General features: G+C 40.6%; 1 protein-coding gene across 8 annotated transcripts in view; it reads right to left on the bottom strand.

Annotated features, from left to right (window-relative positions):
- The window catches only part of PLEKHA1 (pleckstrin homology domain containing A1), a 65718-nt gene that overhangs the window by 30897 nt on the left and 7457 nt on the right, over nucleotides 1–27364 (bottom strand). For 7 of the 8 annotated variants that reach the window (XM_044440419.1, XM_044440446.1, XM_044440455.1 and 4 more), the window contains exons 2-6: nucleotides 17949–18109; nucleotides 16941–16997; nucleotides 9947–9992; nucleotides 7088–7185; nucleotides 3269–3400 (exon numbers count right to left, since the gene is read on the bottom strand). In XM_044440419.1, the coding sequence (XP_044296354.1) occupies nucleotides 3269–3400; nucleotides 7088–7185; nucleotides 9947–9992; nucleotides 16941–16997; nucleotides 17949–18089 (474 nt within the window). In that variant the 5' untranslated portion in view covers nucleotides 18090–18109. Of the gene's footprint in view, nucleotides 1–3268; nucleotides 3401–7087; nucleotides 7186–9946; nucleotides 9993–16940; nucleotides 16998–17948; nucleotides 18110–27364 lie in introns of those variants that run through there. The other variant, XM_044440464.1, reaches the window with a different exon arrangement.

Below are 27364 nucleotides of genomic sequence, written 5' to 3'. Positions count from 1 at the left end.
GGGGGGGAGGCAACTTGTTCAAACCCCTCAGAGTCAGGAAGAGGGGAGGCTACTCATTCTGAAGCCTCATAGTCAGGCTGTGGGGAGGCCATTTGCCCAGAAGCCTCAGAGTCAGGCAGCAGAGGGGCCGTTTGGGCACTGAGTCCTAAATATAAGTCCTCTTGTTCCAATGCCTGACCCTCACTGTGAGCCTCTGGCCCTTTCTCGCGAGCCAACGCCTCTGTCGAGCCGTTAGGCACAACATGGTGAGACCAAGACCACTTACGGCGTGACTGATTTGGGACTTCCATCCAGCAAGCTGTAACCCTCGACTCATGGATAGTCTTCATCTTGTGATCCGTCCACGCGTTGAAGAGCCCTGAACTGTCAAAGGGCATCTCTTCAATCCAGCGTTTCATCTCGTCTGGAAAGTTGCAGTTCCGAAGGCAGGCATGATGATGGAGGGCTATGGCACCGACAAGAGTACTAGAGTTGGAATCGATATGGTGTCTCGCCATGGAAAGCTGCTGGACTGCCACCTGCATAACCTCTTTAATGAAGATTCTAGCCAGGTTTTTCTGCTAAATAAAGTATTGGTATAGAGCCAGCGTGGCCTCATAATTGGACATGTGGAGACCAAGTCTTGTAGCGGCATAGATCCAGTGAGCCAACATGTCAATCTTGTGACCCTCTTTTTCGCAGGGGGGTAGTGTGTCCTCTCTACTCACGTCCTTGGGATGACCAACCAACTATCGAGTTTGGTCTCGGATGATGCAGGAGGAATGGAATATCCTGTTTACGGACTCGATACATGGCCTCGAATCGTCGTGAAGTGGGTTGAGGCTGATTAGGATAGTTCCACGGTTCCATCCTTGCCTGGCAAAGAGTGGTACTAAGTGGCAAAAAGATGGCGGCTGACTGTTCACCTTTGACAATGTTGTAAAAATTTGTCGGTATTGGGATCGAAGTGGTGCTGGGTCTCGATCTCAAGTGATCTCGTAAGTATTGCTATCAGTTCCCCAAAGATTACATAGGGTTCCTCCAGTGAGCTGGGACCCTGTGTAGATTTTTTTTTTTTTTTTAGATTTATATTCTGCCTTTTTCCTACAAAGCGCTCAAAGCAGCTTACCTCATTCTCCTCCTCCATCTTATCCCCACAACAACAACCTTTTGAAGTAGGTTGGGCTGAGAGTCTGTGACTGGCCCAAAGTCACCCAGTTGGCTCCATGGCTGAGCGGGGACTAGAACCCAGATTGTCTGAGTCCCAGTCCCATGCTCTTAACCACTGCACCACACTGGCTTTCACCGCCTTTGGTTAAATCGATGCCACTTTGGAGTCCCCCAAGTCCGAATCATAGTGAGGCGGGAGACTAGAAGAAGAATCAATAGGCGAAGTAGGACGCCTAGACTGAGTCGCTCTCGAGATCGAAGGAGCATCTCTTGCTACCAGAGAGAGGGTACGATCGCACACCAACGGGTAGTAACTGTAGGGCAGATAATCATCCCATGGCTCGCAATGGGATGGCCTATGGGGCGGCTGCACCCATTCTTCCAAGGGATGAACGGAGGCGGAGGCACGCTACTGATATCGCTCCTGCTGAGCGGCAGCCCTCGGGAAAGGCTCGGGTGATGGTTGTGGAGTAAGTGAACGAGCCATTGGAGGAGAATCCCGAATCCCTCTGTCAGGGATTGATTCCAACAAGGGAATGTCCTGTTGCTCATGGGAGGACTGGACCGAAGATGTGATCTGTCTGGGAGACCCAGGCGGGGTCACTTGCACAGCCAACTGGAGGGCCGGTCCAGTCGGAGTTGGTACTGAGACAGCCATCGGAATTGACGGGGCGGACGAACCCGAATCACGCTGCCTGTGATGATTGGGTTTCTTAGGCTTACGAGCCAACTTCTCCGTCTTGTCCTTCTTAGGCTTCTTATGGCCTGAGGACTTGTCGGATCCGCTATGCTTCCTCTTCCCCGTTTGTTTGTGCGGAAATGAAGAGGAGTGTTGACCCTCCAGCACCATCAGCCGACGGGAGGTGTGGTGGAAGTGGAGGACGGAGGAACAGATTTGCCCACCAGTTGGTCAGATTGGAGCAGGGCTTGGTCCCACAAGAGTTTGCACAGGTGATTCTCTCAATTTTTCCTCGCCTGCTTGGTAAAGGCCTGGCAATGGGGACATTATGGATCCACACTGAGAGCACTTGCAGAAAAGCCGCATGCTGCACCATCGAGAAAGAACGAGATGATAGCAAAGTAGATAGAAAGAGGAGTAATATTTTTTTTTGGACAGGGAAAAGGGGGAAATTGAGAAGTAAACTTCTAACAGGGAAGAAGTTAGTCAAACTTGAATAAACGTATACAAACTGAAAGATGAAAGGCTTGAGGCACAGCAAACGGCAGTCGCAAGAAGACTGAGGAAAGAGCGGGCACTCCGCCCTTTTATACCATGGAGGGGATGGGTGTGGAGTTCCCGCCAAAACTGTTAAGCTTTTGAATCTTTCCGGCCAGAGGCACTGCGCAGGTGCAGCACCCATATGCGTGATGCACAGAGGCCACGACGAAGAACCAAGGTTCAATTTGGATGCCAAGAAGTACTTCCTGACAATTAGGATCCCAAGGGTATGGAATGGGCCTCCACGGGAGGTGGTTGAGGCCCCATTGGTGAGGGTGTTCAAGGACAGGCTAGACATGCCCATGGTGGGCATGTCATGAACGGAGCCAGCTGAAGCTGCGGGTCAGACTAGATGGCCCGGGAGACCCCTTCTGACTTGCTGCTTCTGTGTTTCTAATGTATATATGCTGAATCTGGACTACCCATAGATGGAGTTCAGTCCATGATACTCTACTGCCAAAGAATGGGGAAGTCTATTTTCATCACTCCCTTCTATGTCTCCTGAAAGGCTGTTCTAAGGACTCTCAGAAACAGTAAAAGATGGAACAAAATGCATCAAAATCAATTCAAAAAGATATTTTGATAGCAAGTTAAGCAATTCTAGGTAAGTTAGCAATATCAAGTTGATAAACTTTAAATTATACATGCATATTCATAGTCCCACACGTACTTTTAAGGCATACATAGAATACTTGCATATAAAGGCTATTCTTATTTTAAAAACAGAAGTAGGTTCACGTACACAAAACAACACACACATTCACCTGGTTAATTTATTACATTGAAAGCGGCCACATTTGTGGGCACTGGATTTCCTTCACTGCAAAAAATCACTCAGAGGCACAGCATACTAAGAACCCAAAAATGTCAATTCAAAAAGATAAACGTTGCAGTTATTACCTGAGTAGGTGTAATTATAGGAACACCGCCAACAATCTCTGTTCTGTAGGACATTTGTTTCTTCAAACCCTTATTTTCAGTGTGAGATGCTGGATTATCAGTGTGAGACAGTGAATCTGCCTGCTTTGGTACCTGAAAAATAAATTAATGATACATTGATTGCATAAAGCATTGGCAAAGAGGAGAGAAGGGAAAACAATTTGAAGCCAGTAAATACTAGTAGAAATTATATGGTCTGAGTTACTGAACTGTACTCTCTAATTTTGAGACAAAACACTTTGCATATGTACTGGGGTGAAGGAAACAGATAAAAGATTTTGAAAGTCCAGTAGAGGGATGTGTGAGAATTCCCTTTGTCCCTGTGAAAAAAACCCTGCTCAGCCCTATCAAAAACAAAAACAAAAACAAAACACCCTGTTTTAAAACAAAGCTTGAGCTTTAACAGCTCCTGTCAAAACTGAAAGCTCTCATAAATAGGAAGGCCCACTTTTTTTTTTCATTTTCCCAAGCACCCAGAGGTTTGGAAATTAATGAAGAAGATACAGGGCACTGAGAACTGAGGTCCACATATAAAAACTAAAGACTATTCCCATGAAAGGATTGAGCTATTGACCATCTCCTTTCATGAAAAAAGATCCATTCATTGCTTCTTTTTTTTTTACTTGATAGCTCACTTTTTGACAACTGTCAGGAAAAGCAAAGCAACAATTTAATCTATTTGCTGCCTACGGTTTGTTTTCTTGGTGCCGATTCCTCTTACACTTTGAAAGGAAAAACTTTCCATGACATTGATGAGACAAGTCTTTTAAAAAGTTCAAGCCCCTAAATATGCAGGTGTGAAAGAGGCTTGCAAATTTCAAAGCCACCCCAAAAAACCAAGGAAACAAAGAACAGTGTGCTGTCCCTAGCTGATCAGAAACTGTGGGATCCTATTGCATTTAAACAAAACCAAATTTCTAGAGTTTACCCACCCATTGTCCAGTATTCCCCTATCTGCACACACGCACACACATGCATATATGCACACAACAACAGTCTAGTGAGACAAAAGCTATACTCATTTCCTTTTAAATCTGTTTAACAAATCCAGCTGAATCATACTCAACAATTTACCAGTGATATAAGTTAAGCAAATCTACATTTAATTTCCTAAATCCCCTTTGGAACCCATTACTTAACATTCAAGTTACATTAGCAATCTCTCTGACATTCTGATAAGGATGCTGCTTCACATAAATTATGCACTTTAGCTAAACCAGGGTTCCCAATGCAATGCCAGGCTGAGGCATTTGCCAACGTTTTCCCCCTAGGCAAAAGAATGGAAGAATTCCTCCATTCATATCTATAGGGAACAAAAAAAAAAAAAAGACTCCCCTGTACTGTACCATGCCCCCGCCCCCCCAAAAAAAGCTTGGAGCAGCAAGATCCTTGACAGATAAGACTTTGCCTTGTTTCCAGCTGAATTTGATCATGAAGACTTCTCAACCCATGTAAATGGATGAAAAAATTGTTCCATTCAGTTACATAATCATGGATAAAAGGAAGGAAAGAGAAGGAAGGACCCACAGAAATTGGGGAGCCAGAAAGTGAAAGTATCCAGAGAGACAGGGAGGGAGGGAGGGAGGGAGGGAGGGAGGGGGCAGGCAGAAAGGAAAACAAAAAGAGAAAAGGGAGCCAGGGACGTGGAAGGGAGAAGCAGAAGGGGGAGAGGCCATAGTGAATGGTTCACACATGGTGCACTTTAATTTCACATACAGAGAAAAGGGGGTCACTGCTAGTAAGAGAGGCAGTCATTTCAAAATGCCAAATGTGCCTCTGGCCCCAAAATGGGTGGAGACCCTGAGCTAAAAGTTTTAACAATTTCCCATATGATATCCTTTAGCAACTCAGTGCACTCTGGCACTCCAAGCTATTCAAGGGTTTTCCCCCAGTCTAGGCTTTTCAGAGGCGCAGAAGCCCTTATGTGTGATGCAGGGACATCACAAAGAACCACAAAAATAATAGTGTTGCAATGACAATCTCTTTCCATTACCTACTGAAGTCAATGCTGGTGAAAATAATTCATTCACTTTCTTCAAAAGCCGTATTTAAGAAGAACCTACTGCTCTTTTCTCTGCCTGTCTGTAAAACTACTTGGACATTTCTGTCAGTCAAAGCTTCCACTGGTTCACCTGCAGATCTTGTGCTTCTGATCCGCTTGGGGTCTCTGCCACAGATGTGCGCAAGTCTCCAAAGGCTTACGTGCATTTATTACATGAAGTGAGACATGGCACCTCTCTGCTATCATTATATCCCACATACTGTATTTCATTTATACAGCCATTTTCAGTCAACTATATAAAGCACTCAGGATATGGGTGGAAGGAAGCTGTGGCTATGATTGGAAACAGCATAAACCATTAGCCCCAGCTTTGTTCCCTCCCTGCCTCTGGACACATCCCCTTTTCTCCTCTCCAAGGCCCATTTATGACCTCAGGGAGGCAGCCAGCATGGTCCTTTTGATACCAGATGCAAGCGGGACAGGGCAGCAGCTCAGCCTTCTGAGTCCCAGCGCCAAGATCACAGGAGCTCTGAGCTGGTACTCCAAAAAAATTATATGCCTCCTTTTGACAAAATCAGGAGGGCACAGGATTGTGTCCTTAAAGATAACTAATAAATGACTATTCACAGTACTGAACTAGGCTTATTCTGGATTTGCATTGTCCATGTTCATAACTAGGACAAGTCTCTCATTTTTTAAATACATTCCTCTAGGTTTCTATAGCCTCTTGGATGTTTATTAAACGTGATGGCACCTTTCAGACTTGGGTGTGTTTTCCTTTTTTTCTTTTCTTTTTTAATAGCCTCAAGGTTTCCTAAAGAACCAGACCTTCCCTACCATACACATAAGTGTAAAAGAAGCTGATGTTCTCATTAAAAAAAAACAATTTAGTAAAACACAAATACTGTACTACAAATCCTTTATATATGATCCAAATGTGAAATAAAACTTTAAGATAATTCAGAGCTTGCTAATAGTTTCCAATGCTTTTAAAAAAGCTGTTAACATCTTGCACTATCACTATGGTTTACGTATGAGCTGCATCAGAAAAGAAAAAGGCTATGAGGAAGATTCATTCAAATTATTTAGAGGCCAAAAACCATTGCATTAACGGATGTAAGCATTCTTTCCTTAGCTGAGTATAGCATTTTCAAGAGGGCTTTCCTGAAGCTGCATATGACAAACTTAAAATTATCTAATACCCTGATGAAGGGGTTATGTATGGGTATTGTGTCATGTGGTATCAATATGCTTTTAAGCAAAACAGAAGCTTAAATCAGTAAAAGCAATTCTTCATTCTCAGTACAAAGTATAATAGTAAGCAAGTTACAAATAAGCAGCCAAAGTAAAATGGTTAAAAATTAATAGTTAAGAAGTTAATGTTCTGCCACTTTCTAGGCATACCTGGCTATATATCACATTGCAAAACAAGCAACTTTCTAACAATTCATATTCAATATCTGACAATTCCCTCCTCATCAAAAAATAAACCTTACATTTTAAACAATACAGTATGTTTACAATTATTCTCTGAATCATGTATGGCTGGCTACATGAAAACAATATTCAAATACAACTATTTCCAACCAGTTGGTCATATAATTCAAATTTTCTAGAGTATCCGACAACAACTGGTCAAGCATGATGACCCTATCATCATGCACCAAGTGGCTAGCAAATGGAATTTGCTTAACACAATTCACATAATGATTTGTTTCCTCGTGATCAAACAACAAATTCTGAAAATGAGGCAGGGTTCTCATGTTGCAATTACTTACTGTGATCTTTGTAGCTTTGTTCAGGACATTTATCCATTCAATTAAGTCTTGCTGATCATTGGCTTGTAGAAAGTACTTCCTCATCCCTGCATTCATGACTGTTAAGAAAAGGAATGTGCAGCATTAAGTGAAAAAAATATTATCAAATTCTTCGTCTAGACATTGGAACAAAGAACAAAGACAGAGAGAAGAAAGAGCACTGCAGTTCAGCATTATCTCAAAATATGCAAATTGAAGTCCAATGCCTTACTAGTATACATACATCCTGGAAAAAAAATTATACAGGTAAGACAATTCAAGTAGAGGCAAAGCCTGTATACATGGCCCAATTGTACTGTGAAACCACCACCAACAATACAGTTAATGACATCTTTGCCAGCTTTCCAGGAAAGCACTGCTTTGGGAACACCTGAACAAATTAACTCAATTATACAGATTTTAGCTACTATTTATAAAATTCATAACATCCAACACTTTAATAGTTGCTTAAAATCTAAAACTGGTGTTTGAATATTATTGAGAAGGAAGAGAAATCAAGCAAGATTTTCCAGGCTTGAAGACAGTCGGAAATGAACTGAATTCGTATTAAGGAAGCTCAGTGAAATAGTTTCTTTTCCATTAAACACGGATTAACTTAGCCTATAAAAATGTTCTCATATCCTGTGTAATTCAGTGCAGAAAAGTAATAAAGCTCAAGTTTATTCATGAAGACTTCTCTAAATAGTGTGTGTATATGCATATGTATTAAAGGAGTAGTCAAAGTGAGAATATCTCCTTACAGAATGACTGCAGACAAATCGATGGTCACCTCCTTTAATCATACAAATTAAGTATGCAGCACACTGACACTCAAGTATGTTATGTTACCATGTTTCTTTAACCAGTTATAAATCCAGACAAACAGAAATACAGTAAAAATGGGCTCATGACATAACCAGATGCTATGCATTTGGATCTCACAGTTGCAAGCAACCTGTGGTAAGACAAGTAGCAATCACATGAAAACCACTGTAGTTACCCTTTAAACTAGCCTTGTAACATGTCAAAAAGCCACCATTATAATACACTCCCTGATGCTGCTGTTCTGCATGGGGTTGAACTAAACACATCCAACATTTTGCAATTCTTCATAAAAAATGGGATACTGAATCTGTCAAAAGCATAAGCCTAATTCAAATTTTATGAAGTGCACTTAGCAAGCAGTTCTGAGGATACAGAACTACTGATGAATATCTGACCAACACAGATATTAGCTATTTCCCAGCAGCAATTCGTTCAACTAGAGAAGCACATTTTTCAGTACTTTAATTCACAAAAAACTCCAAAAGCCCATGAAATATGAATTTCAAACCCAAACCACAAGCATATGAATATTCAGTTCTAATAATAGGTCTTCGCCAATCAGTATCAGGAACCTCAGCAGCTTCTTGAAAACCAAGAAGCTATCAAAAAAGCTCTGGGATACAGTTCTACAGAAGATCCAATCAGGGTTAGGTTTAAAAATATATGTCCCAAATAATGCACAGCCTCCACCCACAAAGCATTATTAAATCCATTACTACTAAATGGAAAGAAATGTGACTCTGCCTAAAGAAGGCTATCCACCCATACTCAGTGACCAGGTAAAAAGGGGACTGGTCAGAACAGCCAAGGGGCCAATGGTAATTCTGAAGAAGCTAGAGAGATCATCAGCTAAGATGGGAGCAATGGTCCATGGGACAACCATGGGCAGGATCCAGATGTACAAACAGAGACTTATCCCAAGATGACTCATGGCTATAATTGCCACCAAAGGTATTTTTACCAAGCAGTGACACAACAAATGAATAATTATGCAAAATATGGAAAAGTCAAAAGGGGTGGGGTAACTACTTTTTGAAGGCACTGTACATCCAAAAGCTTGAATGCCTTTGTTTTAAATGCATGGGAATCCAGCAGTATTTTCATGTGCTAATGAAAGCTAAAGCTTTCTTTATAATCAATATACCAGCACGAAAGCAATACAAATCTCAATTTGGCATCATTTTCATCCACAACAGTTGCAACTGCACATCACAATGGGACAGCATTCTAAAGAAATTCGGATGTAGTCTGCCAGATTGTGCCCACTGCAAACTGTGAACCTTCCATCTGTGGTTTATTTGCTATGCCCTGTGATCAGGGAACTCTGGCTTCTCTCTCCCTAAGCAAACCAGAGTAATAACCCAAGAATAAACCATAGCTTATGATTGAGTGGCCTGCAGAGAGGCAAGCCGTAATTCCAGACTCACACATCATGATAAAAGGTAAATCATTTGTTTTGCCACTTCTGCATGTAAAAACTAAGCAGGGGTGTTTAAATAATATGAACCATTCACAATATACCATTCAGAATACTATTTAGAATTCTGGCTAATTGTGACATGCAAACATGATGGCTGATCTGTATTAAACATGCTTGTCAAGTTGTTCTTTGCAGCATATAATGTGAAATTATATGCAACAAAGAACATCTTGGTGAGCATTGTATAACATGTGATTTCCCCCCCAGGATTCAAATGACAGTCAACCCTTACTAAATATCAATGAAAGTTTTGCAACTTACAAGTTAATTTATAGCTAAAATTTGTCCAGAAAGGTTTTAATTAACTTTAATTAGCTTGTTATTTGTAGCTAGGGATGCTATTTTAAATACTGACACTTTTTAATCTATAAAAGGAGTTAATATTATTCACTTTATCTTAGGAAGGAAACATGGAATATAAATAAACTTGTATTTTAAATAGAAACTTCCACTTGTGTCTTATAAGGGAAAAGTATATCCTGGTTTCAGTTTTTGAAAGTAATAATAAGCTAACTTTGCAGTCCACTAAAACTTACCAAAACAGAATTCTGCCTTTGGCCTCAGCTTAGTTGCATCGCTAACCTGATAAAAATAACAGAGTTTACATTACATGCTATAGATTTCATAATCAGCATAAGCTTCAGAAATTAATAAACATAAACACCTTTCAATAGTACACTGATTTGTGGAAAATTAATTGTAAACTTTTGTCCATACACACATAAGCATAATTTTATATGTTCCTTGACCCCTTGGCTCCAAAGTATCCAATTTGCTGGGAAAGGTCATCTAAGCATAGACCTGGCTATACAGGAAATTAGTTTATGAGTGTGCTCTAAATTCCTTAGAAAACATTCCTCTGCTGACATGGACAAATGTGTGATTACCCACCTGCTAGTCAAGTAGCATGACACCTCCAGTGGTTGTAAACATCCTCCCTGCTTCTTTGTGCCTAATGTAATCAAGCCGCACTGTAGTCCTATTCAGAGGCCAGAGAATCTATAGTAAAATGAAGTAAGTTGATGCAACTTGTCTCCTTTGTTCCCAGTACAGGTATACCTTGTTTTCATAGAATCATAGTAGAGTTGGAGGGGTCATGAAGGTCATCAGATCCAACCCCCTGCTGTTGCAGGACACCATGATGGCTGTCCAGTTTTTGTTTTTTAACATCTCTAGTGGGGGAAAGCCCATGACCTCTCTGGGCAACTGTTTCCACTGTCATATTGCTCTGACAGTGAGGAAACTTTTCCTGATACCTAGCTTGAATATGGGTTGTTGCAGCTTGAATTGATTATTCTGTGTCCTACACTCTGATTTAAGCAAGAAGAGATCTTGACGTTCCTCTTTGTGACAGCCTTTGAGGTACTTATAGAGGGATACCATGTCCCCCCTTAGTCTTCTCTTCTTAAGGCTGAACATGCCCAGTTCTCGCAGTTTCTTCTCATAAGGCTGTGTTTCCAAACCCTGGATCATTTTTGTTGCCCTCCTCTAAACTCTAATTTTTCTGCATCTTTCCTAAATCTTGGTGCCCAGAACTGTAGTCCAGTGAGGAGTATAGGGGAACTACTACTTCTTGTGATTTGGAAGTTATATTTCTATTAATGCATCCCAAAATAGCATTTGCCCTTTTTGCAGTTGCACTGCGTTGGTGGCTCATATTTAGCCCGTCGTTTTAGTGTGTTTCAGTTTATTTTACTTTACAGATATTTCCATTTTTTACAGATTGAAGGTTTATGGCAACCCTGCACTGAACAAATCCATTGGTGCCATTTTTCCAACAGTATTTGCTCATTTCATATCTCCGTGTCACATTTTGGTAATTCTCACAATATTTCAAACTTTTCCATTATTGCTGTATTTGTTATGGTGATCTGTGATCAGTAATCTTTGATCTTACTATTGTAATTGTTTTGGGGCACCCCAACTCATGCCCATGTAAGACAGCAAACCTGATAAATGTTGTGTGTGTTCTGACAGCTCTTGCTGACCAGCCATTTCTCTTATCTCTCTCCCTCTTTTTGGGACTCCCTATTCCACAAAACACAACCAGGTCAATTAATAGCCCCATGATGGCTTCTAAGTGCTCAAGTGAAAGGGAGAGATGCACATCTTCACTTTAAACCAAAACCTAGAAATGGCTAAGCTTAGTGAAAAAGAATGTCAAAAGCTGAGACAGGTCAAGGCTAGGCCTCTTGTGCCAAACAACCAAACTGTGAATGCAAAGGAAAAGTTCTTGAAAGAGATTAAAAGTGCTACTCCACTGAACACATGAATGATAAGAAAGTAAAACAGCCTTATTGCTGATATGGAGAAAATTTTAGTGGTCTGAATAGAAGATCAAACCAGCCACAACATTCCCTTAAGCCAAAGCATAATCTAGAGCAAAGCCCTAATTCTCTTCAATTCTGTGAAGGCTGAAAGAGGTGAGGAAGCTGCTAAGGAACAGTCTGAAGCTAGCAGAAGCTAGTTCATGAGGTTTAAGGAAAGAAGCTATCTCCGTAACATAAAAGTGCAAGGTGAAGGAGCAGACGCTGATGTAGAAGCTACAGCATGTTATCCAGAAGATCTAGTTAAGATAAACTAATGAAGGTGGCAACTCTAAACAACAGATTTTCAATGTAGCTGAAACAGTCTTATATTGGAAGAAGATGCCATCTAGGACTTTCATAGCTCAAGAGAAGAAGTCAATGCCTGACTTCAAAGGACAAGCTGACTCTCTTGTTAGGGGCTAATGAAGCTAGTGATTTACATTGAAGCCAATACTCATTTACCATTCTGAAAATCCAAGACCCCAAAGATTTATGCTAATTCTACTCTCTCTGTGCTCTATAATGGAACAACAATGCCTGGATGAAAGCACATTTGTTTATGGTTTACTGAATACTTTAGGGTCCACTGTTGAGACCTACTTCTCAGAAGAAAGATTCCTTTCAAAAATATTACTGCTCACTGATAATGCACCTGGTCATCCAAGAGATTTGATGAGGATGTACAATGAGATTAATGTTGTTTTCATGCCTGCTAACACAACATACACCCCTTCATGGATCACTGCCTTGATGAGGTAAAGGGGCTTGCATAGAGCAATGAAGCTATGAGCTATGCCGAGCAGGACACCCAAGATGGACTGGTCATAGCAGAGAGCTCTGACAAAAGGTGATCCACTGGGGAAGGAAATGGCAACGCACTGCAGTATCCTTGCCATGAAGACCCCAAGGATGCCCCACTACTGATGCTTAAGAGGCTGAAGTTGACCAGTTCTATGAAGACCTACAACACCTTCTAAAAATAACACCAAAAATGATGTCCATATCATCATGGGAGATTGAAATGCTAAAGTAGGAAGACAAAAGATAATCCAAATAACAGGCAAGTTTGGCCTTGCAGTACAAAATGAAGCAGGACAAAGGCTGGCAAGGCTATTTTGTCAAAAGAACACACTGGTCATAGCAAACACTCTTTTCCAACAACCCAAGAGATGACTCTACACATAAACATCACCAGATGGTCAACAAAGAAATCAGATTGGTTATGTGCTCTGCAGCCAAAGATGGAGCAGCTCTATACAGACAGTAAGAACAAGACCAGGCTCAGATCATGAGTTTCTTGTTGCAAAATTTTATTTATTTATTAAAACATTTCTATGCTGCCCCACTTGCCGAAGCCTCGGGGCGGCTCACAACATTAAGTTAAAATACAAACATTAAGTTAAAACATTAACTTTACATAACATTAAGTTAAAATGTTTGTAAAATACAAACATTAAGTTAAAATACAAAAAATAACAATATAAAATAAGTCGCCCTGGCCAGATAGAATCTATTATTATTATTATTATTATTATTATTATTATTATTATTCAGGCTTAAATTGAAGGAAGTACGGAAAACCACTCAGGTATGACCTAACTCATACTCCAGATGAATATACAGTAGAGGTGACAAATAGATTTAAGGAATTAGATCTGATAGACAGAGTGCCTGAAGAACTATGGATGGAAGTTAGCAACATTGTATAAGAGGGAGCAACTAAAACCATCCCAAAGAAAAAGAAATGCAAGAAAGCAAAATGGCTGTCTGAGGAAGCTTTACAAATAGCTGAGGAAAGAAGGGAAGCGAAAGGCAAGGGAGAAAGAGAAAGATACAAACAATTGAATGCAGAATTCCAGAGAATAGCTAGAAGAGATAAGAATGCCTTCTTAAATGAACACTGCAAAGAAATAGAAGAAAACAATAGAATGGGAAAGACTAGAGATCTCTTCAAGAAAATGGGACATATGAACAGAACATTTTGTGCAAAGATGGGCATGATAAAGGACAAAAATGGCAAGGACATAACAGAGGCAGAAGAGATTAAGAGGTGGCAAGATTACACAGAAGAACTATACAAGGAAGATCTTAATGACCCTGATAACCATGATGGGGTAGTCTCTGTCCTTGAGCCAGACATCCTGGAATGTGAAGTCAAATGGGCCTTAGGAAGTCTAAGCAACAACAAAGCTAGTGGAGGTAACAGTATTCCAGCTGAGCTATTCAAAACCCTAAAAGATGATGGAGCTAATGTGCTACACCCAATATGCCAGTGAATTTGGAAAACTCAACAGTGGCCACAGGATTGGAAAAGGTCAGTTTACATTCCAATCCAAAGAAGGGCAATGCCAAAAAATGTTCAAACTACCGTACCATTATGCTCATTTCACATGTTAGCAAAGTTATGCCCCAACCTTCAGCAATCACCACACTGGTCAATCATCAGCCATCAACAATGAGGCAAGACCCTCCACCAGCCAAAAGATTATGACTCATTGAAAATTCAGATGATGATTAGCATTTTTTAGCATTTAGCATAGCATTTTTAAATTAAGGTATGTACATTTTTTAGACATAATGCTATCGCACATTTAATAGAGTACAGGATAGTGTAAATATAACTTTTATATGCACTGGAAAACCAAAAAAATGTGTAACTCACTTTATTGTGATATTCACTTTATTGTGGTGGTCTGGAACCAAACCCATAATCTTTCCTAAGTGTGCCTATACACCTTGCAAGAGTACTCCAATTAAATTCTCCTAATGTCATCACACACTTAACTCCTCTTGATTTAAGCTAGTATACTACTGGCGACAAGCTCTACCTGACTAATATCAACTTGCCAAGTCTGTCAAAGCACAGACCAAGGGCAAAGCAGACTTTCCTATCACACCTTTGACCTAAATTCCTCTAATTGTCTGTGTACTAGAAGGACTTATTCCCTGAACACAACATGTGATATTCCAACTTATTTAGCAATACATGTTCTGAGAAGGTATGCTAATGAATTAAGTAACCACTGCTGCATGGGACTTATACTAAAGATACAAAATTTCCCTGCAGAAACAAAGTAAGGGGGTAAGAATTTAAATATCTGTACTACTTATGACCAAACCTAAAAATGTAATTTATTAGCCTGAGTCACACAAAATACTAAACTTTGATTTAGTATTACATTTGGCAGACCCCAACAAAGCTTCAAGCTTGAGCATTCTTCCTCTACTCTTCACAATTCAATTATGGATAATTTTCCTCAATTCCAGTTTGCCATTATATACAAAGTAGGAATCATGGTATAAAAATAAACTCTAGACAAATGGTACACAAGCCAATCCAAAATATGGCTTATGATGCTAGCTTGTTTAAAGAACTAGAATTCATTTTAAAACATGATTCCTAATTTGTACATATTAAGACAGGAACTAAGGAAAGCAGAACTGATCTATGATCCATTCCTTTTCCTGACTTCCTCCAGGAAGAGAACACAAGGGTAGCCCTTACTTCAGTCAAGTATAGCTAACTCAGCCACCTGTATGCTATATTATTTAGCTTCACATGAAAACTGGTCCACTACTTTATGGACATAAACTAGACAATGTATACCTTAGCATATACATTACCCTATATGGTATACTTATTAACTTGATAAGAATAAAAATAATTATAGGTGTTCTCAATGAGATGAAGCTGTAAGCCCAAGATACCTAAATCTAATCTTATCAACGATGCCATATTTTGCAACATTTGGAAGTATTTTGTCTAATATTCAATCCTGTGTTTTATTTTTAATAATGCAATAAAACACAATAAAATGCTATTGTGGCTAATAGAACTAACTTTGAATATTGGATCCAATATTTACAGTACTATGAATTTGCTTCATAATGATTTTATTTATATTCTACATCCAATGTAACAGTGTCCTCAAAGTAAATGAGATACAACTAGCTTAACTTCCATTCCACTCACAATTCACTCACAATTAAATACATGCTATCCATGCATTTTGTATATGTATATGTTTCCTATCATTCTAATTTTATTCAACTTCACAAGTATATTTTGAATGTTTTCTTACCTAAAATCATTACATTTAAAGCAGCAGATGGCAGATGTTCCAACATACTGTATTTTCCTGTGTACAAGACACTACTTTTTCTTAAAAACATTTACTTAAAAATGGAGGTGCTTCTTATACATGGGGGTGGGAGGGCAGGCAAGCTGGGGGGGAGACTGGCACGTGTGGGGGGCGGCAGCAGCTTGCTCGCTGGAGATTGGTAGGAAAAGTGGGGGGCATCCTATACATGGGGGCATCTTAGAGATGGAAAAATATGGTAACATTAAACTGTGATTTATCATTACAGTAACAGGAGTTCAGTTTGTGCACTCCTCTCTTTTGGTATGGCCACAAGATGATTCAAAATGTTTGCGTTGTTAAACTAATCACTGTTGGTCAGGTTTAGACAAGCAAATTGTGGTTTAATCAGCCATGGTTTAAATTTGGCTTCTAAATCCTAGCTCGTTCAGAAAATATTAACCATAGTGTCCCCATCTGGATTTAATAGCAAGCTCATGCAAATGTGCAATGTGAAAGCAAAGATTGGCATACTGGTACATGAAGCATATACTAGCTTATTAAGCCAAGATTTTTATCATCTGATTGCAGCCACTGGGTCAGTTTGCAAGGTCAAACAGTTCACCATACTGGCCACAGTTTGCTTTACAAACAAGCAGAGGCCATTGTGTGCAATTTAAACAATTCTTGGATAATCCAATAACAGGACATGGATTATGTGAGGGTTATTTAACCCTCACACAACCCCCACTATCTAGGTTCACAAGGAACAAGAAGCTGTTCTCCAACACTGAATATGCAAATTCTATCCAGTGAACAGTTTTGATCATGTAAACATGGTATCTATGTCCTAGCTGAGAAAAAACTGTGGTTAGTTTTATCCATGTTCTGTGCAAACAAAGCAACTTCAAACCATTTTTTACAATGTTGACTTGCTGATATAAACTACTGTTTAAAAAATTGCAGTTCCTTTCTCTCTCTCATCTTAAAAAGCAATGGCTACAAAGAAACATGTCTTCAATTAAAGTGTTAATTTACTGTGCCGAATTTGTAAACTTTTACTTCAAATTACACAAAACATAAGTATTATCAAAAGGTCCTATAAATTTAAAAATGTAATGTTTTGAAGACTATCTGCATACCTTTGAAATGTAGGTAAGTTTAATGGAACCAACTGATGGAGATCCAGAAGGAAGATTCTGCAATCAAGAAAAAGCATTACAGTGCAAAATAAGTGCTACCACTTAAGACAATACATCTCCTTCAAAATTTCAGATAAATTACTTCAAAAGTACAATTCACTGAAAATAAAATTTCTCTAACCTAGTATTTTTGGAACAAATTTTAGGGTTTGTAATCCAAAGAACCACTTCTGAAATGACCCGTTGCCAAGTCCAATAATTAAATCTAACACAAATCCCACACTGCATTTATCTCTTGAATGTTAACTGGGGACAGACTTGGTGTGTACTTGGTGCAATGGTTAAGACTGCTGAGCTGGGACTCAGGATAATTGGGTTCTAGTGCCCACTCAGCCATGGAGCTAACTGGGCGACTCTGGACCAGTCACAGACCCTCACTCCAGTCAACCTCACAGGTTTGTTATTGTGAGGATAAGATTCAGAGAAGGAGAATTATGTAAGTCACCTTGAGTTCTTTGAAAGGAAAAAGAGGCAGAATATAAATTTAATAAATAAACGAGCACATATTTAGCCCAAGATCCCCAGGTAGTTGATGTTCAGTATACAATCAGTTTCCTAAAACTCTAATCCCCAATCACTACTTTCAGTAGAAAATATTTTCAAATAAATCTGACTAGGTCTGTTGTCTAAGGCAATCTTAGCAAACATGGTACCCTCCAGGTGCATTGGATTAAAACGCTGGGATCAATATTATAGCCCAACATATCGAAAAAGTGCTAGCCTGGAGAAGGCTACTCTAAGGTACTAAAGTACAAAATAGGAATCATATGAATAATTCAGATAAATTTTCACTTTGCCCCCTAATTCTAACAGAATAGTTAACATAACCAACACTCAAACAGAAGGGTTACAGGTCAGCACTTTTCTCAAAATCTTCTAGTTAAATTCAGCCCAAGAATACTGCTATTAAATAGCAAGAATTTAAAAAGATATTCCATAGTGGTTTACCTGTGGATTATCCATGTACCATACCAAATTATCTTCTCTTGTGTCCAGTATAAAATATCTCCGCAGAAACTTTCCACTATTTTCATTTTCTTCAATATCTAGAAAACCACAAATACGATTTTGACGATCCACATAAGGCATTTCTGAACTTGAACATTACACTGCAAAACAAAAAGTAGAAAGTATTTACTTTACTAGAAATATATTAATTATACTTGTCCAACAGCTAATTTCATTTAACAAACACAATTCTCAGTAGTTCCTTTTCACAAAAAAGCATTACTCAAATTATTCCCACTTGTGAGAAATCCAAATTCCATATTTGTAGCAAAGGTCTAACAAATATTTGCATTCAATATATTTTGGTGTATCACTGAACTTGGTGAAAACCATTAATGAAGTTATACCAAATGCTGGTCAAAACCCATCTTTTCTTACAAGTGTTAAAGTGCACTGCAATACATAACATTACCATAAAATGTAAAAAAATAACAGAATTACATGAAAATGCTGCAGTAGCACCTCAAACAACTAAGATATAGGCCCTGTTCACATATGATGCTAAACCACGCTGCAGTGCAGCCTATTTGGCTGAAGCTTCCAGATGATTCCATGTCCCCCTTTTCCTCATTTCTCCCCAAATGGCAGCACGTATCTCATCAGCCTCTGTAACTGAAATTCAATCCCAGAGTGCCTTGCTCCTGCCCACTTTGCCAGATGCTTCTTAACTGACCCACACACTCCCCTGGGCATGTCCTCAACCTGCTGCTGGCGGGGGGGGGGGGGAATCCTGCTCAGCCAAGGCAACCACTTACTCACTAGAGTAGCAATTTAGCCTCCAATGTGCTGCCATTCTCTTTACCAACATATAAGCATACCCACCCACATGCACACCTCTGTCCTGCCCCTCCCTTGCTGGAGTTATGTTCCTGTTTCCCTGTGCACAGAACTCTCACATGCTGGAAGAGTATGCCCTGCCCCCTGCAGTCAGGCACCCAAAGGCATCAGTGCAGACACACTATACCCTCCCACTCCCACACCATGGCTGCAGCCAGGGTCATCCAGTGCTCCACACCATCATTCTCAGAAGCCCCTTGCCAACCTGCATCCACACTGTGATGCACAGAGGCAGCTCTGGCAGGCACCCTCTCCTGTGCCAGGCTGTGCTGTGAACACCTCAATCTGCTGCTGTCCCCAGTCCTCTCCACCCATCCTTACAGCCAGTCCTCTTCACAAGAACCACACCACTGTTGCAAAATGTGTTATTTCTGCAGCATCACAGGGATTTGATTGAGGGAAAGGGTGGCTGCATCAGAGAGAAAGGCATGCCAGGTATTAACAAAAGCAGTCTCTTCTGGCTGGTATGTGAAAAGCTACAGCAAAGCAGCTCAGAAGCAGTTTTTGTGCGAACTACTGTGACCAGACAGGAGTGCCAAGCACACCTGCCTCCAAGGTCACTGCTTGAGGCAGCATACCATGCTTCTCTACTGCCAGTGGCATTCCCAAAACTGCAGGTGGGCACTGGGAGAACAGCGGGAAAGCCAGAGGCAGGAGACATGTGGAACAGCCAACTAGAGCTGACCCATCAATTGCCAGGCGGATCAGGATAGCAGAGACTGCATACAGGAACATCTCTAGCAGCAACCACTCTTTTCATAGGACTCTGTGGTAACTCCATGACCATCATGTTTCTGGTTCTGATGACAAAATAAGCCATGGTGAAGCATGGAAACCATACATAGCCTGTTGTTTCTCTCTGTACTGCCATGGAAACCAATAGTAACATGAAATAAGTACCCAACAGGATTCAGACAACATGACAACTATACCAAAGTGGCTTCCAATGTGGCTTGTTGTTCTGTCTGAATATAGTCTAGACCAGAATATAATCCTAGACCAGACTTTCTAAAATATGCTGGTGCTTTGTCTTCTTTCCATATGACCAGGTATAGCCCAGATCCAGCCATTCACATGTGATTGCTGTGTGAAGTTTCTACATTCTTTCTCATGTTTATTACTGTTTTAAAGTTTGGGCAAAAAGAGAGTGAGTGCTATTAATGAAGAAATACTGGGAGGGCTAAGAAAGAGGTGGAGCAGGAGAATTAGGGACAAAGAAATAAAAGGGGCAAACTGGCATTCTTGATTATATTTAATTATTATTTGTTTGCCCTCCTTATCCTCTAAGCCTCCAATCAAGTATAAATTCACAGAGTAATCCCTTCTGCTACTAATACTAATAAAACAACTTATATCTGAATCCAGGGAATACTACAAGCTATCAATCTAAAGGCAGATACTTGCTTTCTCAATGCAAATTAATTTCAAGTATGAATAGCTGTTTGGATAGAGTATAAATATTTCCTATTAGATGAATAATCAGATTAGATCTTTATTTCAACAGAAAGCCTCCTTTAACTCAATTACACAACCATCCATCATGGATAATTAGCTAAGATGGGTTGCACAAAGTCTGAACCCAGACCACTTTCCACAGGCTGACTTTTTGGCAACAAGCCACTCTGACAGCCCTCAGCACATCCCACAGGCTGTTTGATCTACAGCAGTTGTTATGTCCTGCAAACCTCAGAGAACAATTTCATGGTGGTAGATTGAGAGGATCAGCTAGCAAGCTACTTGAGAACAGCAGCATAATACCCCACACTTCCTTGCCCTTGTCACCACCAGTGCTCAAATGGTATTCTGGAACTGTCACTGGTTCATCAGTCTTTTTAAAAAAGAAAAAGTGAAGCCTCAGGAAATTACGCAACTCTGTTTTTTGTTGTTATTGTCATCAATCTTTTACAATTGCACAAGAGTGTTCTTACAGCTGTCTGACAGGTCAATTTCCTTATATGTTTCAACTGTCAAAGAAAACTGCTAAGTAGAATAAGTAAAATACATAGCAACTGACAAGGCTGATATAGGCTAATGGGCACACTGTTGCTTGCCACTGACCAACTGCCAAGTTGCCAATTGAAAAGCACCAAAAGGAAGAATAAAGCAGCAGAAGTATGTACAACCGGAGGGGGGGGGGAGATCCTCCACTTAATTAATAATTTATTAATTTCACCTCTTTCATGTTTTCTTTTCAGAATACATACAGTAACAGTTGCTGTGATTTGTAGACAATTGCGCAATTTTCTGGGGCCATTTTAAAAGAATGCAACTGCAATTACACATTTTTAAGGCTCTAAGACAAACAAAAAACAGCAGCAGATAAAAGTAGTAGCAATTGGAGAAAGATGGGGATTCAAGACTAGTTCTGCTGCAGAGGACACTACCATTGTCATGCATGTCTTTGATATTTAAATTTAGTAACTGCTTAAAAAGCTTGTTCAAAAGTGAGAAAGTATACCATTTTAGTGAGTTAATCAAAATATTTGCATTAAAATCTGAAGATCTATACTTGTTTGCTAAGGTGCCTTAACACCATCCACTGCTGAGTGTAGTTGGGTGTACAGGCATAACTATTATACTTTTTGTCAGAACAAGTTATGACATTTTAGCTATGTATGCATGTCATGAAATCACCCTTTCAATAAGCTAAATGGTTTCGGCAGCTGTGACTGGTTGGTCATTAAAAAAAAAAAAAGAACTCAAATTTGTTCAAATGTCCTTGCCTTTTTATATATATTTTGGACTTCTGTAATTGTGGTTCCCATACTTCCAGGTGGTAAAGATGAAAAGTCTTGCCTCAACAATGGCTTGAAAAGTGTTGCCTGTCAAAGTGCAAGGTGCACCATCCAGGAACACTGACTAAAAGGGGAGGGGAAAGCCACAAAGAAGTTAACTGTTGCTTTGCTTCACCTTACAACTGTCAAACAGTGAGTTGCCAAGTAAAAGCAAAGTCACAAAAATATTGGTGAAAACTGGTGGCCTGCACTTACCTGCTAATTTTTAAGATTTGACCAGATGCTCCTCAGTGACCTGCACCTTTTTCAACCTTTCCCTAGGTTCTAGGTACGTGGGAAGTGAGAGCCATTCCATTTACAGGAGCTGTCTAAATTCAGGCTTCCTTTTAAAATGCTTATTTTGACAAGGCCCCTCAAAGTTTTTTGACAGGGACAGACATACACATATGCATTCAAACTCCAGCTAGACTGCTGAAGGGGATAGCACTCTGACCTCAGAGCTGGGAATCAGAGTTCTAGCCTCCTCTCCTTATCCCCTCATAACCAGTGAATAAAGAACTAGACTGGGTTGCCTCCAAAGCTAGGAAAACAATTTGGAGAGGGTTTAAAGGAAGCAGAGGAGGAGACTGGAGTCAGCAGGGTCTGAGATATTCTGAAGCCGCTCCAATCTCCTTTCCCTCTCCAAAATGTTCCAGTAAGACAGCTAAAAAAGCCCATTTAGCAAAACACACACACACACACACACACAGGAAAAGGAGTGGGAAAGTGAAAATCACCTAAGTTGCTCTTTCTGTTCTGCACTGGATGTCAAAAGGTCTCTGAGTTCAGACATTTACAAAGATCCAAAAGTACTGTGAGCTCATTTCTGTTAGAGTAACATTTCACAAAGTAACAAAAATGACCACAGTGCCCTTGCATTTCCTCCACTTTTGAGCACATAGCTTAAACATTAACATCCTAATTAAATTGAATCATAGGTTGCTGTTTATATCCAAATCAGGATTGCCATTGGAGGAATCAAAAAATGACATCTAAAATTAGCCAGAATGTTAAAACTGCATTGTGACTAATTCTCCAAAAGATAAGTTATATTTGTCTACGGAATAAGTCCAAGAGATAAAGTGAGAACTCTTTCCTCTTCTCTCCTCCTCCTATGTGGCTGGGTGAACAACTATTTCATTTCACTTGCTCCAATGCCTAGCATTTAATGTGCAGGCTGGCTGAAAAACGCAAGTAATTAGCATTTGTAGGTGAGTTGTGAGCAATTGCCTAGAATTTATTTTAAACCACAATGTTTGCTTCACGCGTAAGCCAAGAATCAAGCAAAATAAAATAAAAAGTTGGCTCACTCCTCTTCCTCACTGTCTGAGGAGCAATGTGCTAGCCCAATATTTTTTCCTAGACTCCTCTCTGTTTCTGCAAGTACAAACCTTTCACCTGTGCCCTTCTACCACTGTTCAAATCAGCAATAAGTCTCCTACCAACTGCTTACCACTTTGTATTTCTAAGGAAAAAGCAGAGCACTATCCAAAGTAAAATTACAGTTCTTAAAAGCAAACAAAGTGATCACATTTGGCTTGATATGTGACAAACTGAATTCTGTGAAGTAAAATCAAAATAATAAACTAACTTACATACACTGAGTTAGTATATTTTATTCTGGACAGGTTTAATGGATACAGAAGTCACAGCCTTGCTTACATAAGATATCATACTAAACATTGCTCAGAAATATATAAACCCAAGACTATTACTGGATGCAAGTGATCACTCCATCCTTTGGTTTGAGATCAGGGGAATGGGGATGTGCAGCAGGTCGAGCACTAGAAGCTGAGACTTTTAAGAGGGCCAACTTTGGCCAACTGAAGGCCAGACTAAGGAAAGTCTCCTGGGATAGGTTACTGGAAGGCAAGCGAGTTGAGGAGGGGTGAATAGCACTCAAAAGGGAGGTTTTGGAGGCGCAAGCCTTGACGATACCTCTAGTTAGTGAGGTGGGGAGGTGAAGGAGAGGGCCACCATGGATGCAAAAGGAGGTGGTTAGAAGGATTAGATGCAAGAGGAACCTAAATAGGAAATGGGTACTGGGGCAAATAGACAAAAGGGTATAGTGGGAGGGGGACACCCGTCTGCTTTGCAAGGCTAAGGCTGATTAAGAGCTGAGACTTGCCAAGAATATCAAGAGCAACAAAAAGGGCTTCTATCAGCATGTAAATAGGAAGAGGAAGGGAGACAAGTGGTGGGACCACTAAATAAGGAGGAAGGAGATCCAGTGACTGATATGAGGGAACAGGCACAGATGCTAAATGACTATTTTGCCTCTCTGTTCTCCCCAAAGCAGGACAGGGGAGATCCGCATGGGAGATTAGATGAGGCCGGGGACTTAGGAGCACAGATTAGAGTCACCCCCCCTAGTTGCATAGCCAGAAGTGTGGCTTCTAGAGAGGTATTGCTACCACTCTATACGACTCTGGTGCACCCGCAAGTATTGTGTTCAGTTTTCGGCCCCTCATTACAGGAAGGATATAGCCAGGTTAGAGTCAGTGCAGCATAGGGCCACAAGGATGGTGGCCAGATTGTAGGGAAAGCCATATGAGGCAAGACTGAGGGAACTGGGTCTTTTCAGCCTGGAGAAGAGGAGACTCAGAGAGGACCTGTTGGCAACATACAGGTATGTGAGGGGGTGTCACACGGAGGTGGGTAGAGACCTGTTCTCCCTTGCAGAGGAAGGCAGGACGTGCTCCAATGGAGCAAAGCTCAGGGAACCCAGGTTCAATTTAGATGCCAGGAAGTACTTCCTGACAGTTAGGACCCCGAGGGTATGGAATGCGCTTACACAGGAGGTGCTTGAGGCCCCATCAGTGAGGGTGTTCAAAGATAGGCTAGACATGCACATGATGGGCATGTTGTGAGTAGAGCCGGCTGGAGCCAGGGGTCAGACTAGATAGCCCAAGAGACCCCTTCTGACTCACTCTGTTTCTATGGGGTATCAACACACCACAAACAAGGTGTTTAAGTAATACTATAACTAGGATTGGCCATCTGAGTAGACAATATTGCCTCATATTTGATTAATAATGGTAAAGTACTTTAAATATAATTTTAGTAGTGTGGTAATAAGCAAATCAGTATATCACAGAAGTGAGTACATCCCTCAGATTTTGTAAATATTTTATTATATCTTTTCATGTGACAACCCTGAAGAAATGAAACTTTGCTAGAATGTAAAGTAGTGAGTATACAGCTTGTATAATGGTGTAAATTTGCTGTCCCCTCAAAATAACTCAACACACAGCCATTAATGTCTAAGCCGCTGGCAACAAAAGTGAGTACACCCCTAAGTGAAACTGTCCAAATTGGGCATTATTAGCCATTTTCCCTCCCCAGTGTCATGTGACTAGTTAGTGTTACAAGGTCCCAGGTGTGAATGGGGAGCAGGTGTGTTAAATTTGGTGGTATCACTCTCACTCTCTCATACTGGTCACTGGAAGTTCATCATGGCACCTCATGGCAAAGAACTCTGAGGATCTGAAAAAAAGAATTGCTGCTCTACATAAAGATGGCCTAGGCTATAAGAAGATTGCCAAGACCCTGAAACTGAGCTGCAGCACGGTGGCCAAGACCATACAGCAGTTTAATGGGACAGGTTCCACTCAGAACAGGCCTCACCATGGTCGACCAAAGAAGTTGAGTGCACATGCTCAGCATCATATCCAGAGGTTGGCTTTGGGAAATAGATGTATGAGTGCTGCCAGCATTGCTGCAGAGGTTGAAGGGGTGGTGGGTCAACCTGTCAGTGCTCAGACCGTATGCCACACACTGCATCAAATTGGTCTGCAGGGCTATCATCCCAAAAGGAAGCCTCTTCTAAAGGTGATGCACAAGAAAGCCCGCAAACAGTTTGCTTAAGACAAGCAGACTAAGGACATGGATTAGTGGAACCATGTCCTGTGGTCTGATGAGACCAAGATAAACTTATTTGGTTCAGATGGTGTCAAGCGTGTGTGGCGACAACCAGCTGAGGAGTATAAAGACAAGCGTGTCTTGCCTACAGCCAAGCATGGTGGTGGGAATGTCATGGTCTGGGGCTGCATGAGTGATCCCAGCACTGGGGAGCTACACTTCATTGAGGGAACCTTGAATGCCAACATGTACTGTGACATACTGAATCAGAGCATGATCCCCTCCCTTTGGAGACTGGGCCGCAGGGCAGTATTCCAACATGATAAAGACCCCAAACACACCTCCAAGACGGCCACTGCCTTGCTAAAGGAGCTGAGGGTAAAGGTGATCGACTGGCCAAGCATGTCTCCAGACCTAAACCCTATCAAGCATCTGTGGGGCATCCTGAAACGGAAGGTGGAGGAGTGCAAGGTCTCTAACATCCACCAGCTCCATGATTTCATCATGGAGGAGTGGAAGAGGACTTCAGTGGCAACCTGTGAAGCTCTGGTGAACTCCATGCCCAAGAGGGTTAATGAAGTACTGAAAAATAATGGTGGCTACACAAAATATTGACACTTTGGGCCCAATTTGGACAGTTTCACTTAGGGGTCTACTCACTTTTGTTGCCAGCGGTTTAGACATTAATGGCTGTGTGTTGAGTTATTTTGAGGGGACAGCATATTTACACTGTTGTACAAGCTCTGTATACTCACTACTTTACATTGTAGCAAAGGGTCATTTCTTCAGGGTTGTCACATGAAAAGATGTAATAAAATATTTACAAAATGTGAGGGATGTACTCACTTCTGCGATATACTGTAGGTTGGATGGTTGGAGCAGCTCCTGTAGTTGGCATTCTTTCCAGGTGATTCTGTGGTAGTTACATACTAGGTCTGTGAAAACCATATTCCTGGATTCAGACAACATGACAAGCCATGGCAATATGGAAAAGAAAACCATAAAACAAACTTCTGTTTTTTATTGCGGTTTCAACTAGGTTTGGACAATACAATAGCCTAATGGTAAAAAGACACCATGGATTGTGTCTGAACCCAGCCATTTTTTTTCAGTTAAATAAATACTTGTATATAACAGGGATGGCCAAACCTAGGCTCATGAGTCACATGCATCTCTGAGTTTATTTTACAGCTCACTGAGGAGCTGAAAAAGCCTGACGCAACTTCTGAGAGCTGAGCCGGTGCAAACAAAAGCAGGGAACAAGACGTGAGTCTCCTGCTGTGATAACCAACCATGCTACTTCAGTTATGTGACTTCAACAGAACGAATTAATACAGCCTTGACAATGTATCAGCCAGATTTTCAACAATTCACAGCCAAGAGGGAAACTCACAAGGCCTCTATAGTAGCAGTAACTAGCCTGAAAAAGTGTAGCAACGTCAGTTTGACCTAAATAAATAAATAAAAATATGTGTTCATGTCTTGTGGCTTTCAAACACCTGACTGTTACCACATGTGGTTCCTCCACTGAGCAAGTCTAGCCGCCCCTGGTATATAGCAAGTATTAAAAAGAAGTGTATGCTTATTATTACAATGCAAACATGGATGATACTGTCATGAAATGCTACCAGATAATATAATGCTAATTTTAAACGTCCAGCATATTTATATTTGACATTAAGAGAATGTTCAAGTCAACTGAAAAGCTTCCCAACTCTACTTGAACTTAAAATTGTTTACAGAAAATGGACCTGTCTCTCGATCACTGCAAACTGTTCAGATGGATTTTTCTGATTCTGAAGATGAAGGAGAGGAGCAGGGAGAAGTAGAAGAGCTCACTAATTACCTAGTTAAGTTTCTCAGGCAGAGTGTGAGTCTGCTTTG

This window comes from Varanus komodoensis, unplaced genomic scaffold (assembly GCF_004798865.1).
Source record: "Varanus komodoensis strain SLA01 unplaced genomic scaffold, ASM479886v1 scaffold1, whole genome shotgun sequence".
NCBI lineage: Eukaryota > Metazoa > Chordata > Lepidosauria > Squamata > Varanidae > Varanus > Varanus komodoensis.
This window is presented reverse-complemented; position numbering and strand designations above follow the sequence as displayed.